The sequence below is a fragment of the Balaenoptera physalus genome (assembly GCF_965194825.1).
Source record: "Balaenoptera physalus genome assembly, chromosome: 6".
Classification (NCBI taxonomy): Eukaryota; Metazoa; Chordata; class Mammalia; order Artiodactyla; family Balaenopteridae; genus Balaenoptera; species Balaenoptera physalus.
This window is the reverse complement of record NC_138885.1, coordinates 39,037,480-39,057,395: the sequence shown is the minus strand read 5'-3', so window position 1 is coordinate 39,057,395 and position 19,916 is coordinate 39,037,480. Positions and strand designations below refer to the sequence as shown.

Sequence of the window (19,916 nt, the reverse complement as noted above, 5' to 3'; positions counted from 1 at the left end):
AGAGGGGCATAAAAGATAGGCATCATTCAATTTCAACAAGTATCACTAATTTTTAACATGATTTCAATGACACCCACAGGCAATGGCATTTAAAATTGAAAATGATGTATGCAATTTGTCATCTCCTCCCATCCCATTGAAGAATATGGCAGACTCCAGTGGTATAAATAGGAAAGTAGTTTGCTGGTAATAGCCCTTGAAAAATTAAAATAAATATACTTCTGAGTTAATTCTCTATTTTAAGCAAAATGACCTAACAGTAACAGAGTATAGGCCTTTTATACTTTCTTGAAACTTCCATTAAAGTAATGAAGATAATAAACTTTTGAAGAAAATGAAGAAAAAAAATCAATACCAAATAGAAGAATGATGAATATTTATTTATCTTTCTCATATACCTCTCTTGGCTTTATAAGCCGCATACTTTTCTCAATGTTAAGTCCATGAAGTTGAAGCTGTGACTCAATAGCATACTGGAAAAGAAAGATGATTTATTAAATCAAGTCCAGTGTACAGAAGTACATTGAAATAACTCAGAAAAAAATAATAAAATACCAATAAAAGCATATTATTATATTAAATTCAAGGTCAAGGTTAAAAGTGACTAAACAGAATATATCAGAGAAGAATTGCTTAACATAATTTACATGCAACATTCTGAACATTCTTTGAAATACAAAATATTAGAAATGGATGGAAATGTAGGGGTCATCTAGACTTTAGGAGTACAAGAGATTTTTAGAATAAGATATTAAATCATCTAATGCAAGTCAAAACAGAGTTTACAAAATAACCAAAGTGAGCAGTGGGGACTTGCTAGGCTCCAACAGAGAGTACAGAAATGGCTTGTCCTAGAAAGAGTAAGCTAGTAAAAGAAAAGGACATCAAGAAGTTCCTTTCATTGAGAGCCCAAGATATAAATGGGAACGAGAAATTTTAGGAACCCTGAAGTTTTTCAAGATAGGGGTTTGATCCTTTTTAGTAAGATCATGGTTATTAATTTGCATTAATTAAGTGCCTTAAAATTACAAGGTGTGGGCTAGAATACTTAGAAAAGACAGAAATCAAGTTTCTCCAACACTAAAACTGAAATGCAGCACTAAAACTGCAATATACTTTTATCTGTGTCTGTGTCTGGAACAATCATATTTCTTACCAACTGTGACTCCTGAAAAAGTAGTATGATTTTTTTTCTTGAACCACAAGAAATTCTTTTAGTCCTTAATACATTTTTTTAATTATAAAGCACCAATAATTATGCTAGTGTGCTATGAAAACAAATGGACAAATAAATGTTTATATTCCTACTTTATGTACCTAAAAGGTTAAGTACTGGTATATGTATCAATTTAATTCCATAAAATAAAACAGCAACAAGAATTAATAAAACATTTATAACTGCACTTGATTTAGACCAGCGGTTTGCTCAATGTCTAGTAAGACTAATAAATCAATGTTCCCATTCAATGCTTTCCTCCTTTAACACATGTTTTACTTGAACAAAAGAAATAAAGCTACAATCTATAAAGAAATGCATAAATCAAAAGCATTTGACAGATCTTTTTATTATAAGGTTACTTGGAAAAGACTAGTGAATAAACATTCAAGTCAGGCAAATGATATGCTCCTTTAGGAAGAGTAGAAAGAATATAAATATTATTTGAAGAATCCTTACATGATCTGAAGGGAAGGCTTTAGCTTCTAGGAGAATTTTATACCGTTTGGGCGTAGGCTTGAAAAACGATAACTGCAATGAAATGGATTTATTGAGAAATGCGTTAATGCACAACTTAGACATTTGTTCATTTTATACCACACTTTCATTTTATAATCTCCAGCATTTTAAAGGCATTAATTAATTACACAGCTAGATGTCTGTCAAAGGTACCTTCTCTGATTAGCCTTGTTTCCAATAAATTCTAAAACGGAAGAAGATACTTGCTCATTATGTTTATCAATAGGAAAGCAAATTTGGGAGAAAATGTGAATCAGATAAAAACACATTCTCAAACTTCACTTAAATGTTAATTGAAAAATTAACTTCCCAATGCGTTTAATGGCAGTTTCTCTATTATGAGACAAATATCATGTTCTGTGTATATTTTATTTATATTGACTTATGTAGCACTGCAGATTTGGTTTCTAGTACATAAGATTTCTACAGTTTTATGATTTTATGAAATATAATTTTAGGTCCAACTAAAAGTACCTTTGCCCTAATGAAACATTTGGCATTTCTAGAGACACCAGGGAGAAGTAGCTCGTGTGTTCAGTGGGGCCTTTTCATTTCTCCACACAGTTCCTAGAGAAGCAATACTGACTGACAGTAATAACAGTGAGGATGATCACTAATGTTAATTGGATGTTGACCACTGGCCAGGGTGCTAAAGCAATTTTCACCTATTATCATGTTTCATATGTACGAGGTAGGTATTATCATCCTCATTTTTACAGAGGAAAAAATTAAGATTTAGAAATGCCAAAACCCTTGTCCGAAGTCAAACAGGTATTAAGTAGCCTACCTGGGAGCCAAGCCAGAGGTGTCTGAACTGAAAACTATGCTGTTTACCATCATAGTTAACATACTCCACAAGTACTTTCCTTCAGGCATATTTAATAATCATGTCTATATTTTATCAAAATAAAATATCAGTATCTTAATTGTGCATCTTTGTCCTGTAGACATGTTTTCAGAATCTCAGTTAAAAATGAAATACAAATTTTTCATAGCATCAAACAATTACTATAGGTACCATATTTCAAATCAATAATATATTTGACATTCTAAGACATACACATTATTAAGTTCTTAGGATGTAAGAAACACCTAAACACAGTGACTCATTTAAGGTACTAGGTCCTTTTTCTCCAATTTAGTTTTATTTTCTAATTCTTTTTTAATCTACTCCCCCAAAATTAGTCTACAAAATCATACTAATCCATAGTCCCACTCTGCTGAAGCCCAGCATATTGGAAAACTGTCTTTCTGAAAAGCTCACTGTTTGCTACCATTCGTACATCATTGTTTTGTGTGTGTGCAGCAGTTTTGCTTTTTACCCACTGTGACTCTTATTCCTTATGTTCTGAGATAAGAGCTATTCATTATTCTAAAGCTCTTTGCAAGAGTCAACTCTCCCATGGTTACGAGGAAGCCATTCTATCATGGTCCAGCATTTCCTGGTAGAAATGAAAACAACCTCACAACTTATTTTTAAATAAGTAAACCTCCAAATGCTCATGAATTAAAGATTGAAAAATGTCAGATTCTGTAAACAGTGTATACTAAACATTGGTGGAAAAGGAAGCTTACCAATAGAAGATGTAAATTAACAGTCAAACCATTCATTAGGGCTATTTCTTTCTCATTGGCTCCTGCAAAATAAATATATCATAATTTAGATTTTTCTATTAGTTCTAAGGCTACCTGGAAAAACAAACTATCACTCCTTCATCCTTAATGTTTTTAGAGATAAGGACACATTTGATGTGTCATCACAAAGAAATGGAAGTTTTCCCACTTGACTCATTTTATCAAACGATAGCTGGTCTCATATGCATGCACATAGCTAGCTAAAAATTATATTTCCTTTTTGACATAGTAAATAATAATAACATAATAGTGAAGCAATTGCTAAACTAAAAATGATTTATCCTATCATCAGCTAGGTTGCCAGATTCCCACAGAGCACATTTTTGTGGTAAGTATATCTCCAAAAGGAATCTAAAAAGAAATGAAAGCCCATCACATTTTTAAAGCTGGTTGTTTCTAACATCAAATTAAAATGCACCTTTAATAAAAGAAGGCAATGTTGCTAAACATAATTCACTGTTATTACAGTGAGATATACAATACTGTAGTTCATAAGACAAAAGAGCTAGGAGCGAAGTACAAAGAGCTAAATAGCTCTGGGGTTTACTTATACACACTGATATAAGATAATTAAAATAGATATGTATTGTCTGATGAAGAAAACACACAAAATTAAGATATCCACTACACAATCATAATCTGATCTAATTCCTGTTAACAAGGGTTTTGCCACTGGAAACAGACCCAGAGACAAAGCATACATTGAATACTTAAGAACTCAGAGCACAATAACAAAGATAATAATACTTTCCCTATTTTTAGTTCTTATGATGTCTCTTAAAGGCAATTAGACCTGTTTAATAGGAATAATTTCTCTTTACTATCACTGAGAGAAATGGGCTGTGAGCTTTAATGTTTGTAAGGCTGTACTAGGTGTTAGAGAAAATGCATCATACAAGTCTTGCACTTTGTATCCAATGGGATACTTCTGATAGAGTCCCATTTTTACTAAAATAGACAGTAAGTAGAATAATTAATCTAATTAATAGATAGATTTTAGGTTAAGTTCACTTGAGGGGAGGCCACTGGAAATAAGTGTATAACTTAGGAATTTATATTTCAACATAGCCATTTAAGGAAAGGCCTGTGTCTTCATTTAGTCAAGAAAAACTTTTTGTTGCATTTGATGGATGGATTTCCGCATTTGAATGCAAGGTTGGTAAATAAATGGTGGCTGTTAAGAGATGTATCTCTGGTCATTGTAAGGTGAATAGTGTCTCAAGTCAAGGGACAATAACGACAACCTCATTCTGCATTCCTAGCACTAAATAAAATGTCTCAAACATACTAGAAAGCTTAATTTGTATACAGGGGCGTATGTCTTCTCCTACGGTATAAAAGTCTTTTTGAAATATGGTGAAAGAAATGCTGCAAGCTTTATTTTGTTTGTTTCTTTGCATTATGGTATGAATTTTTACTGTTATTTCTGAAACAAAACATTATCTATTATATCCATCTTATATAACCCTTAACTCCCTGTTAACTCTTTACACACATCTTTTCTGAACACTATTCATTTTAGTAAAAAATATTCTGGCAGGGAGCGTGGAAGGAGAAAAGGAAGGAAAAAATAATACATTTGGCCCTCCTTATCTGTGGATATGAAACCTGTGGATATGGAGGACGGACTGTATTCATGGCACGACTCACTTTATATTAGGGACTTGAGCATCCTCCTATTTTGGTGTCTGTGGGGGAGCCATGCCCCAAACATACTGAGAAAGCAGAATTAGTAGAAAGAAAAGCATTTGAAAGAATGTGGTGGGAAGAAAACAAAAGAGGAGAAAGTTCATAAATTTTATCACAAAATGAAAACAAAGAAATGGAAGAGGCAGGAAGGGAGGGAGACTTTCTATACAAGGTCAGGCATTCCATTTTTGCTTAATGATTACCTTCTGATTAAAATAATTATTCATCCCTCAGGAATGTTAGTCCTTCAAATAATAGTGTTCATTTTGGATCACCTAAAATTTTTCTTGCATGGAATGTGATGAACCACAAGTGCTAGGCTGAATTAATCTAGACATACACGTGGCCTTTCCTCCCCTCACTTGCAGTGGCATGCTAACATTGGATCAATTCTTTGTAAATAATCCCTCACTGACTTGAATAATTTGTCTGCCCGCAAAAATTATCCCGCCTTGGCACACTTTAAATTCAATTAAGCTCTTCACAAAATGCCCTCCTCACCTGCTAACGAACTTTGTCAAGGAGAGGTTCGGTGTACTTAACGTGTGCGTGCGTACCTATGTATATCTAAGGATGGTGCAAATATTAATGCTGCAGAACATTAACAGAAATGTTTATTCCAAATATGACCTAAAGGCACTAAAGAATCAAGCGTTGTTAACATGAAAGGGCCACCAGTCAGACTGATTTTTAGCCTATTTTCCAAAGGAAATTTACCTAATTGACCTACCTCTTTTGGTCCAATATGTATTTCTGAAATCAACATTTGTTGTTTTAAGATATTTCAATATTATCAGCATTCCATAAGACAAAAATCTTTTTTCTAAAGCAAGCTGAAATTATTTCAAGTTGCTTCTCTTTGTACCTTTTCTTTCTCCCAAGAACTTTTTGTGAAATAATGTTGAAACATCAATAACTACAAGTATGAGCTGTAATTCCCTGTGCTATACAATATATCCTTGTTGCTTATCTATTTTATACATAGTAGTTTGTAACTCCCCTAATTTGCTCCTCCCCCTTCCCTCTCCCATTTGGCAACCACTTGTTTATTTTCTACATCCGTAACTCTGTTTCTGTTTTGCATATACCTTCTTTTGTATTATTTTTTAGATTCCACATAGGTGATATCATACAGTATTTGTCTTTCTCTGTATGACTTCTTTCACTAAGCATAATATGGTCTAGGTCCATCCACATCCCTGCAAATGGCATTATTTCATGCTTCTTTATGGCTGAGTAATATTCCATTATATATGTGTACACCACATCTTCTTTATCCATTCATCTGATTAAAATTCAATAAAAAATAAAAATAAAAGAAAGAACTACACGTATCGGGGGCAAATTTATTGGAGGCCAAGGTTTTTATAAAAACTTCGTGAAAACTTATCAGGATTTGAAAGAGTCTTTATTTTAGAAGATCATATAAAACTCACTGCAGTAAATGTAAAAATTTGAATTACTTCATCTGAGATGGGTGTGAGCCAGGGTTCTCATTTGGAGAGTGCTTTCTTGCTTGCTTATTTATTGAACATAACTTTTTGTTTACCAGAAGGTGAAAGTTATGTACAGGTACTGCCTTCTTATCTCAATGCCTGGCATGCTAATGTTTATTGAGCCCTTATTATGTGCCAACACTTCTAATGTAACTTGTATTATCTTCACAGTAACTTGATAAGGTATCTACTTTGATTTCCATATTTATCAATGAGGAAACTGATGTGCACTGAATTGAACTAACTCGCTTAAGGTCTCACAGATAGGAAGTAGGAGACAAAATCTTACCCTCTCTTAGAAAAAAATATTAATTAAAATCTTTGTTCAAGGTAACATTTGGAAGTGTTGTCTACATTATCCACCCCCTGTAAGTCAAATATAGGAAGCCCATGTTCATTACCAACATCCCTCTGAATCTTTCTAATCTTCATTTAATTTCAAATATTTTGCAAAGTGAGGTCGACAGGGTTCCAGGCTGCTTAGTGTTTGATAAGAAGGTTAATGATGGATCTCATAACTGCCATACCATGTTCTGTATATTTTATTAAGCAGATGCAAATGTTAATTGTGGATTTTGTTGTAAGGTTTGTAGTTAGGCTAAGTCCAAGAACTTTCCACTCTGTTTTTCAAATAGCAAATTCCTATGGCCTTAGAGGTGGCTAGTGTGTGGTTGAGGATTTATGACTTTGGAGAGAGCTCCCAGGGATTAGTGCTTCTCTGAGGGTCAACCACAAGTTTCATAAAGCAAATTTATGTTCACATTACAACATTTTTATAAGCCGAAATGTATGTATCTAGCCCTTTGTGATGTTTAGGTACCCAGGGAGAAGTAGGCTTAATAATAATACTAATAATATTCTTCAGCAATTCTATTTCTATCAACTTGATAATAAGACATTAACTGTAAGGGAAAGTTATTCCATGTTTTGCAGAATTGTTAGCTCCATATAAAATGTTTTATTAATGGTTTTTCTTCTCATCTGAAATGGAAATTCTTTTCTATGTCTATGAATAAATAGGGTTGCTCACTGTCTCTTCCGCTTCTCTATCCACTCTATCAATTTGTACACATAATAATTTTTATTATACTCCTGTTACTTCTTTTTGAGAAATTTTATGGCAAAATACAGGTTGTGGTTTTAAGAACCTGGAAGATTCAGCCATAGTCCAAAATATACAACTTGTCTGTTTGTTCATGACACATTTAGCCCACAAGTAGCAAAAATCAATTTGACTTCTGCTGCTCTCTTCTGTAGTTACCACATAATATTAAAATTTATTTTGTGATTTATACAATATCTACTTCCAAAGAGGATTTTAGGTTTCTTGTATTACATGTGAGAAAGAATGATTTTTAAAAATTGCAACAGTACTATATATGCGGATGAGAAACAAATTAGGAGCTATTAAATGTTTTTGCTACTTCAAACTCTACCAAATTTTCTCAGAACTTACTAGTAACCAAGGCAAAAGGAAACCTGCATGGGATTTGCAGCAAAGAAAATAAACATGAACAGACACACAATACCTTCTAAAAGAATCAGTTCCTACTAAATCGAACAAAGTGAACTCATTCATTTTTCAACTTAAATTAAGAACCGTTTCTTGGACTAATATATACAATTTTAAAAGTAAAGAAATTTGGGGATAGATAATAGCTACTGAAAGTTAAAAACAAAAACAAGCTTTTAAAATATTGCTCATAATATACTTTTGCAGATACTGTCAACAAAAAAAAGTAGAAATATTTCTCCTGATACAACATAAATTGTAGAGAACAAAATAAACATTTAATAAACTAATCATTAAACTAAAGATTTAGTTTAATGCAATGACAATATTTCAAATAAAATATGACAATGCATTTGTCATATTAAGGCTTGAAACTTTGAGAATATATATATATACTGTATATATATATATATATATAATAAACAATACATATACTGTTTATTGAGTTTCATATGTACAAATGTGACTTTGCCCATTTCAAGACATAATTGTTATTTTTATATCCCATGTAATTAGGATCAAATGACTGTAATTTAATTTATACAACATTCAAGGACAAAAATCACAGAAAACATAATGAAGTTTGTCCCATATGTTCACAGCTTTGTATGGTATTTCAAAGGCACACAAAAATCCCTAAAGCTAGAACTGATAAATATTCTTTAAACATTTTTAGTAAGCTCAATCTTCTTACTTATCTAAATAAATCTGAATATTTAGTTGTTGTTGTTGTTTTTTAATTTCCTTAGTAATCATAATGAGAGGTGGGCTGGTTTGAAATTTCAGTGATCATTCTGACATATGTGTATTTGCTGGGCAACAAAACACACGCACATTTAATAAGTTGCAATAGAGCTATAAACTTTTAAACGATCAAAGGAAATCTTTTTGCAGGTTTTATGGGCTTCATAAATAAATCTCACTAAATGATAGCCTTACCACTTCCCTGGCCTGTATATAAACATCTGAACTCCTCTTTAGAGGATGATAAATACTAATCACAAAATAATAGGATTAGAATGCAGTTTATGTTCTGAAAGCAAATCTAGCAAAGAAAGAAACAGTCCACATCTAAGGAAAACATACATGCTCAGGTCAAATTAATGCAGGATTTTTTTCAGTTTTTTAAAAAATTTGCATGTTAGGCATTTGAATGAATATAATAGGCGTCTAAAAAATGAACATAAATGAAAGCATTGTCAAACAACTAATTAATACATCTGTAAATGTAGTCCAGTATCGTTCAGGTGGGAATTCCCTCCATGAGAATATACACTCCTCTGGATAATGCTGGCAGTCTGACCAAATGCTCTGTGCTCCCAAGATCCTGACTGGTTTGGCAGGAGATGCTATGTTTTCACCTTTACCCACCCTGGCTGACAAGGTTCTGGCCTTGAGTTTGAGCCCCAAGCATCCAGGGCTCTGCAGATTCGCCCTGGGGCTTCTTGTGAGAGTCCTGGACTCAGGCCCTACACACTCCTGGCTCCATGCACTACCCCCCAGATATTGTGCTTCCGGCTTTCAACTGCTTCTTTCTTCAGCAATTGCTATATTTCTGATCAGGAATTTCTATTTAATTTTTTTTAGTGTTGCTATATGTTTGTTAATCTAAATTTTTTTCTGTCATTTCTCTGTTTTTGGAAAAGAAGGGAGCATTTTCAGTTTGTACTTAACGTGTTATCTTAAACTAGAAGCCAATCTTCTGATCCTATAATATAACCACATAAAACAGAAATGTGTGTAGTGTAATGATTACTCAATAATACCTAGCAGCAAACAGAGCTTGTTGCTTTTGCTTGCAACCCTTCAATGGAGTGTTTTGTTTGTTTGTTTGTTTTAACTTGCTGAATGGAACAGGTTACACATTCATATAGTTCATAAACTAAAAACAGGTTTTCCTTAAAGTCTGGTAGTTTGGGGTGTGTTAAGCACCCGCTGTGTTCCCCACTGTGCATGTGGTGGGGTTTGTCGTGCTATGAAAACCCATGTCAGAACCTTCAGGTTCCCCAAATATCGCAGAGAAGACTTTTCCAGTCTCCTGCCTAGATACTGGGAGCTAAGTTAGCGTAGAGGTGGATAAACATTTATTTAACTCTGTTTTCACCAGGGAATATGTTATGGACTGAACTGTGTCCTCCCTGCCTTTACCAGTGAGATTTTAGTCTAATAGAGAATTCTAAGGACTAATTTTTAGTTGACTGAATACCTGAACTTGGGCAGTAGTCCTGCAACCTGGGCCGGGCCATCTAGGCCTGGTTCTCTACCATGTTGATCCTTTCTGGAAAGCCAGCCACTTTGGGCAGGAGTAAAATGCAAAGTTGTTTACTGAGGATCTGGTTTGGGGGGGTTGATTGGGGCAGAAGACTATATTTATGCTGGGGTGACTCCCAGAAATACATAAGAAGAAGCTAGAAAAACAATGCCCCTAAATTCTTTGTGGTATGTTTGCAAACTGCCTTAGATTGCTTTGACTATAATAAGTTTGAATGTCTCCTTGCTAAACACAGTACAAAAGCTTGAGGTTTCCTCTCCCTCCTGCAGCCAGTACAGAGGATGTAAATGGTGGCTGAAGACTGAGTAAGCTTCACCTGATTGGTGTGGGTGCTGGTCTCTTGTCAAATGTGTCCCTAAACTTCCTTCTCTTCGCAGGCAACCCCCCAACCAAACATCTAAGATAAGAAGTGCTCCTTTCTTCCTCTTCTCCCTACATGGGGTTACCAGCAAAGCCAATACAATCACTACTTAGATAGAGTAATGACTTCTGCAAATTCAAGGGTGTTCCTTCTCCCAACCTCTCCTCTTTCCTTCCCTTACAAACCCTCTACCCTAGACAACATCCTCCCCACCACAGCACCCACCCCCCCCAACCGCAGAGGATCTCTGCTTACCCTTCTAGTGTGGTCTGGTAATATCACCACCTTGAATGTGAATTGCTATCCTTATTGCCCCTTTTCAAGAAGAGCCAGCTGGCATGTTGTCAGGAAGCACTATTTAAAATGTGAATTGTTACAGAGCAAATGAATACTGTATAAGAACATTAAAAAAGAGAGAGAGATTTCTAGTGGTGGCCTTTGCTTTTCCACTTACAGAAGTTTCTTTCATATTTCTTGTAAAGCAGATTTAGCGGTGCTGAACTCTTCTAGCTTTTGCTTATTTGTGAAACTCTTTATCTCTCCTTCAAATTTGAATGATAGTCTTGCCAGGTAGAGTATTCTTGATCGTAGTTTTTTTTTTTTTTTTTTTTCTTCACCACTTTAAATATGTGACACCACTCCCTTCTGGCCTTGCAGAGTTCCTGCTGAAAAGTCAGCTACTGTTTTATGGGAGTTCTCTTGTATGTAATTACTTGCTTTTCCCTTGCTGCTCTTAAGATTTTCTCTTTCTCTTTATTTTTTGACATTTTAATTACAATGTGTCTTGGTGTGGACCTCTTTGGTTTGATCTTATCTCTGTGATTTCTGGACCTGGATGTCTGTTTCCTTTCCCAGGTTAGGGAGGTTTTCAGCTATTATCACTTCAGATAACTTCTCTGCCCCTTTCTTCTCCTTCTGGTACCTCTATAATGTGAATGATAGTACACTTGATATTGTCCCAGGGGTCTCTTAAACTGTCCTTATTTTTCAATTCTTTATTCTTTTCTCTGCTTAGCTGGAGTGATTTACACTACTGTGTCTTCCAGTTCACTGACATGTTCCTCTGTATCATCTAATTTACTGTTGATTCCATCTGGTGTATTTTTATTTCAGTTATTGTATTCTTCAGGTCTATTTGGTTCTTCTTTATATTTTCTAACTCTTTGTTTAACTCCTCACTGTTTTCATCCATTCTTCCTAATTCATTGAGCATTTTTATAATCACTATCTTGATTTTTTTATTGAGTAGATTACTTACCAACACTTCGCTTAGTTCTTCTTCAGTTTCATGTTGTTCTTTGTTTGGAACATATTCCTCTGTCACCTCACTTTACCTGATTCTCTGCATTTATTTGTATGTTTTAGGGAAGTTTGTTACATTTCCTGATCTTAAAGAAGAGGCTCTATGTAGGAGACTTACTATGGGGCCCAGAAGCACACTCGTCTCTGGTCACCAGAGCTATATTTCTTGTTTGTTTAATACCTTAAATTTCATATAAGATTTTAGGCAATGCTGAATAATCAACCCAATTAAACAGATAACTTTTTTTGAAATGTTAACACATTTACCATCTAAAACTATCTTGAATAGTTTTACCAAGAGTAGATAGAATTCACTTTAAGGAATACATTATATACCAAAAAACAGCATCAACTATATTATTTTCAACAGCACTCAGCCTAATTTTAAAAGATCACCATGAGTTAAGTTGAAATGAACCAAAACATACTGGTGTTTTAGACCTTTAGCATGTTAAGGTTAATGTTTACTTTACCATATAATAAAACCTTAGAAAATTCATTTAAGTTGATTTTTATGAAACTTATTTAATTATAAATATGTGTGTTTCTCATTGGTGAGCAAATACTAGTCCTAGGATATATAAGAAAAAATAACATTAGCAATAAGTCTTAATTAAAGGCATGCTTACGCCTTAGTATTATGGATTAAAATAGAAAATCAGGATGTTCTTCAATAAAATTTTTACCTTATAACCTATGTGTGTAACTAAATGATTATATCTTTATGATTCTTTTGGAAAAAATTCATTTTATACTTACCTACAATGTCAGTCATAAGTCCTAAAATAGTCTCATCTCCTATAATCCAAGGACGTTTCCCTACATCATGACCATAGGCTCCCCTGAAATTGAAAAGGGAGATAAACAATCTTAGTTTATGTGTGTGTCTGTGTGTATCTGTGTGAGTGTGTGTGTGTGTGTGAGTTTTCAAATATCAGCATTAGCAACTGGACATTTCTGAATGAGTCTTCGTAGTGTTTTAATAAAAAGCATGCTTTTTTGAAAACCAAAAGTAATACTTGAGAACTCTGCTCTTTAACTTGTCACTTTAAAAAATTTCTTTGACTTCCTTTTTGTTGGGGAGCGTAGGGGTGATTACCCATATATTTCATTATTTTTCTCTATTTTGGAGTCTAAGATGTTATTTTTTTCTCTTTTCTTTTGAAAATTTCAAGACTATTTGAATACCTTACTTGTATACCATACCATATAGTTGTACCTATACTAAAACATATTAACTGTTATTTGAGGCTAGAGATTAAAATGATTATTAATTAAATTTTAAAATATAATTACAATCTGTAAATTAAATAGAAGTGTATAAAATGTGACTATACTCATGGTAACATTTTAAGTAGATAGTAAAACGTGGCAATAGTCAAAGCCAACACTATTTCTTGACCTATTTTCTAGCAATTTCATCTATCATATTCTAGCTCAATTTTATTATTCTAGTAAGTATCCCAGTAGGCATAATGGAAAAAACACAAAATACATAAGAGAACTTCAACTCTCTAGTAGTTTCTATCAAATGAGGAGGCAAAATATTTGAAAAATATAGGAGAAGAAATTAAAACAAAGGATTAAGAAGGGAGTGACTTTGTGTGCTGTTACAAACATATCTTAGGAAGCTTTGAATTAGATTGTTCTTAATTCTTTTGGAATCCAAAGACTATGTAAACTTGGAAGAAAAGAATGAGCATGTGCTCTATGTATAGTGCTAATTGTGATGAATACATACTCTGAAATTAAGTAAGCTGGCAGTGGTGAGCTGGTAAACCTTCTCTCAGAGGTGAAGGGTAGCAGAACACACCACACTAAAATGTAGCATGGTGGTATATTGATCATCTTGAGCTGTAGGCACTTGAAAAACAGAAAATGCATGGAGAAGCTTTCTCTGAACTTCCCTATCTGCCTAAAGACAGATCCTTCAAAAGGAATTCAGTTGTCATAAATCCCCTCCTCAGGAGTTTCATGAACCAGGGAAAATTGATTCTTAGCACAGAAGAGATTAGAAGTCAGTGACACCGCAGACAAACTTTGTCACAGACTATGCCTCTTATCTATTCTTCAAGGACCATCCTTCATAGAAATCCTTTACTCTCCTCTAAGAGGCCTTCATCTCTCCTTCTCTTACCCTATTAACATGGGATTTAAGCTTGAATTCTAAGCCACTTTTGGAAGTTACTCATTTTTCCCTGGGTATTTCCTATGTATACATGAGGTATTCATGTTAATACACTTCTGTTTGTTCTTATCTTGTTAGTCTTTTATTACAAGCTCTCAGGTAAAAACTCAGTAAGGTAAAGGAAAATATTTTTTCTCCTCCACGGAGCAGTGGGAACTGGAAGGGAGGAGCCCTGTTTTTTAGCCCTTGCTGTTTTTTGTGGTATGACTACCCCCATTCACGTGGCCAATTTGGTATCAACAAAAATCTTGAATATTTAGCTGTTGGCTCCATCACCTGGGATGAGACAGGTCCAGGGCAATACTGGGCCTGAGGCTACATTTATTAGAGGTTTATAGGGCCTAATTTTCTACTTTTATAAAAGTAAATGGGTTACAATATGTAACTTAAAGGATTGCTATGAAAAACAACATGTGAAAGAGATTGGTACATGGTACCCCTTTTCTGAGTCTTCTTTCCTAATGAAAATCGAATGTTAAAACTCACTTCACCATCATGAGGTGTAAAACACAACTTTTAAACTAATATTTCAATTACCATATAAACTGAGACGAAGGAAGAAGACTTCCTTTGAGAATAAACATAGACTATAAGAACTAAGGAGGAAAAGAAGGGCAACTGTTAGTGCATATTATTCATATTATTATTAGATAGCCTGCAGCTTGCCTCTTTCTTGACTTCCAATATAAATACTAAAGACAAAAATCATTATCATTAAATAGTATTTAAAGGCAGATACTTGGATACTTTTTAATTTTAATCATATAGAGCTCCATGGCCTTGCTGATAGCACAATACATCTTATTACATTTAGGTAGTAAAATTCTGTTCTGCCTCAGAGAATTTATATCTCAGAATATGATGCCACCTACTTCTCACTCTGGTAGACACCATGATAATAATCTTTAAGGATACTTTCTTCTTGCAATGCTTTTGTCATCTTCCTCCCTTTAAAATATCACACTCAGAGTCATCTTCTTCATTTTGTCAGTCTCCTAGCCTGAGATAGTGAAATGTATTTAGAAAGTTTTACCCAAATAAACTCAAAGTAAAGTGGCCTGTCATTAGAAAGAGCTGATGTGGATCACACTGCAGTCATAAACGTACATATTCAAGTTAAGAGAAAGATGATGTTGTTCTCATTCAAAACTGCTTAAAATAGTTGCAGTGTAGCTGCAGTCTTCTTTTACAAATGCTGGAAAGGAAAAGAGAGCATAGGAAAGCATTCACTCACTACCATAGCATCAATCATTGCCTGAGTGGGCTGTTCTCAGAGAAGTCTACAGAGCAGTATTTGCTCAGAAAATTAAATTTCAGAATATAAAATCTAATTAGGACGTTAATAGAAATGTGGATCCTCTTTGAAATACGACTATGCTTTAACCATCCTACAAAATGAAAAGTGGCCCTGCTTTTAAAAGCTCCCCACAATAAGCGAATAAATAAGACTTCACAGTCTTCCTTAATGATATCACAACTTTTTTTCTGTGACGCAATTGTTGATTAGCCAACAGAGATGTCAGGAAAAGCTCTGTCACATGTCATACCACGTATTTTCTTATTCATACTGAAGAGTGGCAGAATATGCCACACTAAAACTGGCCTCTTTGGCATAAGGATTATTTTGCACAAAGCGCAAAGAATGCACTTGAGGGCTTCCCTGGTGGCGTAGTGGTTGAGAATCGCCTGCCAATGCAGGGGACATGGGTTCAAGCCCTGGTCTGGGAAGATCCCATATGCCATGGAGCAGTTAAGCCCGTGTGCCACAACTACTGAGCCTGTGCTCTAGAGCCCACGAGCCACAACTGTTGAGCTCGGATGCTGCAACTACTGAAGCCCGCGTGCCTAGAGCCCGTGCTCCACAACAAGAGAAGCCACCACAATGAGAAGCCCACGCACCGCAACGAAGAGCAGCCCGCTCTCGCCGCAACCAGAGAAAGCCCGCGCGCAGCAACAAAGACCCAACACAGCCAAAAACAAATAAATAAAATTAATTAATTAATAAAAAGGAATGCACTTGAAAAACAGCAAATGCATGGGGAGGATATCTCTGAACTCCCCTTATCTGCCTGAAGACATATCCTCCAAAAAGGACTCAGTTGTCATAAGTTCCCTCCACAGGAGTTTCATCAACCAGAGAAGATTTACTCTTGTCAAAAGAGAGGAGACTAGAAGTCAGCACCACAGCCAGACAAACTTTGTCACAAGCTATCACACTTCCCATCTATTCTTCTAAAGTTCCATTCATCTTTCCTAAAAATCGTTTACTTTCCCCAGAGTAGCCTATATACCCCTCCTCTGTCCCTATTAAGACTATACATAAGCTCTCAAATCTCATTGCTTTTTTGGATATTCACTTTTTTTTTTTTCCTGTGATGCCCTCATGCACGTAATGTTAAAAATCTACTTTTATGCCTTTTCTCTTGTTAATCTGCCTGTTGTGTTTATTTCATAGACCCAGCTAATGGATCTAGGAGAGTAGGGGAACAGTCTTTCCTCCCTTACAATACACTTTTTTTTTTTTTTAAAGAAAGAAACCCATAAATTGAACCACTGCAGGTCTACAGGAGCAGACCTCTCCCATGTGCTTTACCAGTACCTTTTCTGCACACACATTGCCACGTAAGTTAAGTCACTGTCTGCAAACCAGGCCTTTTGTTCCTAATATGTAATTCAGTGGGCTATTCTTCTCTTTAAATAATTCTACCTAGTATGTCTCAGTTCTTAGAAGAATCCCTATAAAAACACAAATGTGGCAAGTTTTTGCTCCTATGAAAAAGAACGAAATTTATTTATCTAGCAGATAAGACAACCCAGAAGACCTAAGATATAGTGATTATATCTTAGGGACACAGTATACATTTCTCAACTTACAATGTGCTCTTTAGGACTGACGTATCTTTCCCTTCTAGCCGAACTTTACCACTATGAATATTAACCCATGTTATTCTCCTTTAAATAATCTGGGCCATTGGTAAACTATATAATTTAAAATGTTCTCGAAAATTATTTAAGTTTATTGCCTATCCATCCTAGCAGACCCACAATGAACAAGCATATGATATTGTTGTTTCTTATTGTTTATGGTAGCTTCTTGCTGATAACTAATTATTATATATCAAAGAGTGAAATTACCCTAAAAGTTTTCTATTTCAGAATATTAAAATTATCTAAATATTATCATTTCACCAAACAAATAATATATTCTCCAAAGTAAAGTGTTATTAACCTACTTTAGAAATCACATACAGTTGAAAATGACTTTGGAAAATAATGATAATCATTTATAAAAAACACAGAGGTAAGTATTTTATTTTCATAGTTTTGCCTTAAGTAACTTGAAGTTTTAGAAGAAATCATTTGGGTCCTAATATATTTCTAAGTGTGCCTGTATCCTTGACTTTTCTTTAGCATAAATAATCAAATATGGTAGCCATATGAATTATAAGATTGGATGGCATTATGACCAGTGATGGTTTATTTTGTAGATAAGTAGGTAGTATGTCTACAATAGGCCATAAAACATGATGACATAGAAGATGAAAACCATGAGCCAAATGGCATGTCCTACATTATAGGTCATGGATGGCCAGAGACTTGATATCAATATCCCAGAGTAATATCTTGCTTAGAGCACTCAAATTTCTATGTTACTGTTAAGATTATAAATTTTTAATATTATTTTTTTTCCGTTAAGCAACTAATTTCAATGTGCATTAGAGTATTTAGTGACTGTGTAGCTCTCTTTGACTCAGTGCTTCTCAAAATCTCTCACTGGTCTAGAAGAGGGGGAGGCACTGGCCTGGCTTGGGTATCAGCTAAGAAGTAGGGCAGAAGTGGGGTTGGAGGAGATGAAGAGGAACAGATAATCAGGTAAAACTCACCACAGTAATGGGAGGCCCTGGATCTAGAGGCAAATCAAATATATGCAGGGGAGATTTCGTACAAAAACAAAAGCAATAGCCAGAAAGGGAAGTGAAGGAACCAACAGGCCACCAGAGTGGCATGAAGATTACTTTAAACTAAAAGCACGTGGACAAACAGCAGCCTAAGAAAGAAACATTATCTAGACTTAAGGAAGGCCTCCTGAAAATGCCATTGCCATTGACCCACCCACCGTCAGAGAAAAATGACGCTTAGCACTAAGAGTTACAAATTTACTTTCCCTCCATCTTCCTCTTGGGGGGCTTCCAGCCTGGAAAGATACTGCCCATTATCATCAGGATGGAAAAGCCCAATAGAACCTTCCATACTTTCCTACTGAAGCCCTAAAACTCGCCCCTTTTGTTAAGTTGGTTTTAAACCTTTACTCTGGCTGATCAGTGAATCATTGTTTGTAGAGTGCTTCTGCACACATGTGAAATAAACTTTTCTCCTGCTAATCTATCTGTTGTCAATTAATTCTCAGGCCCCCAGCCACTAGGATGTAAGTTGGTAGAGGAAAAGTTTTCCTCCCAATACAACCTTAGCTGGAAAAGGCCAGAGTGGAATTTTAAGCTAAATATTTAGGAGCAAAAAGTAATGAACAAACCCATTTGAGATGAAAGATCAAGGGTGGGATAGGGGAAAACAGGATTGCGATCATGCACCTCAAACACCACTGACATCGGGCTGGCAGGGCTATGATGTTGACTGGGCCACCACAGTTTACAGCAAAAAGACTAAATAAAACAAACTAGCCCCTAATCTTTTTCTCAGAAGAAGTCTTTTTAAAATTTAGTTTACATTGCTTGAAGTATTACAGTGCACCTCCTTGCTAAATTGTCTGTCTGATGAAAAATAGGTAGAAGGGTTTAAGATTATGTAATTTTCTGTTGTCACAAGGTAAAATATAAAATTGAAAGGTAACAACAATAGAAGGGCATTATGACAGAGAGGCACTTTCCTGGAACATAATTGGAATACAAGCCTTGAGAATAATCAACCAGTCTTTTAATAAAGTAGGATAATCATAAGAATATGAATAAGATAGAAGAGCGGCATCTTTTTAAAATACCTGATGGATAAAAATGTACAGTCTTGCTGAATGAATATCCAAGAGTCAAGGACACTCTCCAAAGTTCAAATTCAATCTAATTCTTTGCTATCTTTTACGTTAAGGCCAAAAATGAATATTAACCATTTTTATTAACTATGACCCTCATTTTTTAAATACTAAAGCCTGCTAGTGCAAAATGCTTCCAAGTGTGGTGATATTTATTTTTCAATTTATGCATAAATGTTATGCAGATAAAGTTATAATAGGCCTAATAAACTATATAAAACTCTATTAGTCTTGCATTGAGTTGTGAACTTACATTCTTAACCACTTAAATTAAGAAACTTTGCAGTGTTATCTAATAGCCATGGTAGTAATCATTGGCATAGTCAGTGTAAACTAAACTTTATAGAAGAGGTTTTGGTCCCAATGTAAAAGACCACTGGCCTGAAGAATATAGAAAGCTGGAAAAGACATTCTGAGTTTCTATAAGAACCAAATATCTTGCTCAGAATTCTTATCTGGTTTGGTTTCATCTTCCTGAATTTTTTTTTTTTTTTTGCTGTCCTTCAGGTTTAGCTTCCCCTTCATATCTATTTTTCAGATTCTGAGTCAAAAAATATTTTTTAAATAGTTATACTATTTTTAATATTTTAAATATAAAATGTTTAAATAGTTAAAAATATTTTCAGTTTCAGCTTTATCAGTAATCACTGGGGAAGGATAAGAAGTACATAAGATTAGGTT

General features: G+C 34.7%; 1 protein-coding gene across 1 annotated transcript in view; it reads right to left on the bottom strand.

Annotated features, from left to right (window-relative positions):
- KYNU (kynureninase) overlaps positions 1–19,916 on the bottom strand; it is a 106,378-nt gene that overhangs the window by 59,950 nt on the left and 26,512 nt on the right. Inside the window, 4 exon segments of the mRNA XM_082465092.1 lie at positions 399–473; positions 1,676–1,747; positions 3,311–3,372; positions 12,763–12,845. Coding sequence (XP_082321218.1) covers positions 399–473; positions 1,676–1,747; positions 3,311–3,372; positions 12,763–12,845 — 292 coding nt within the window.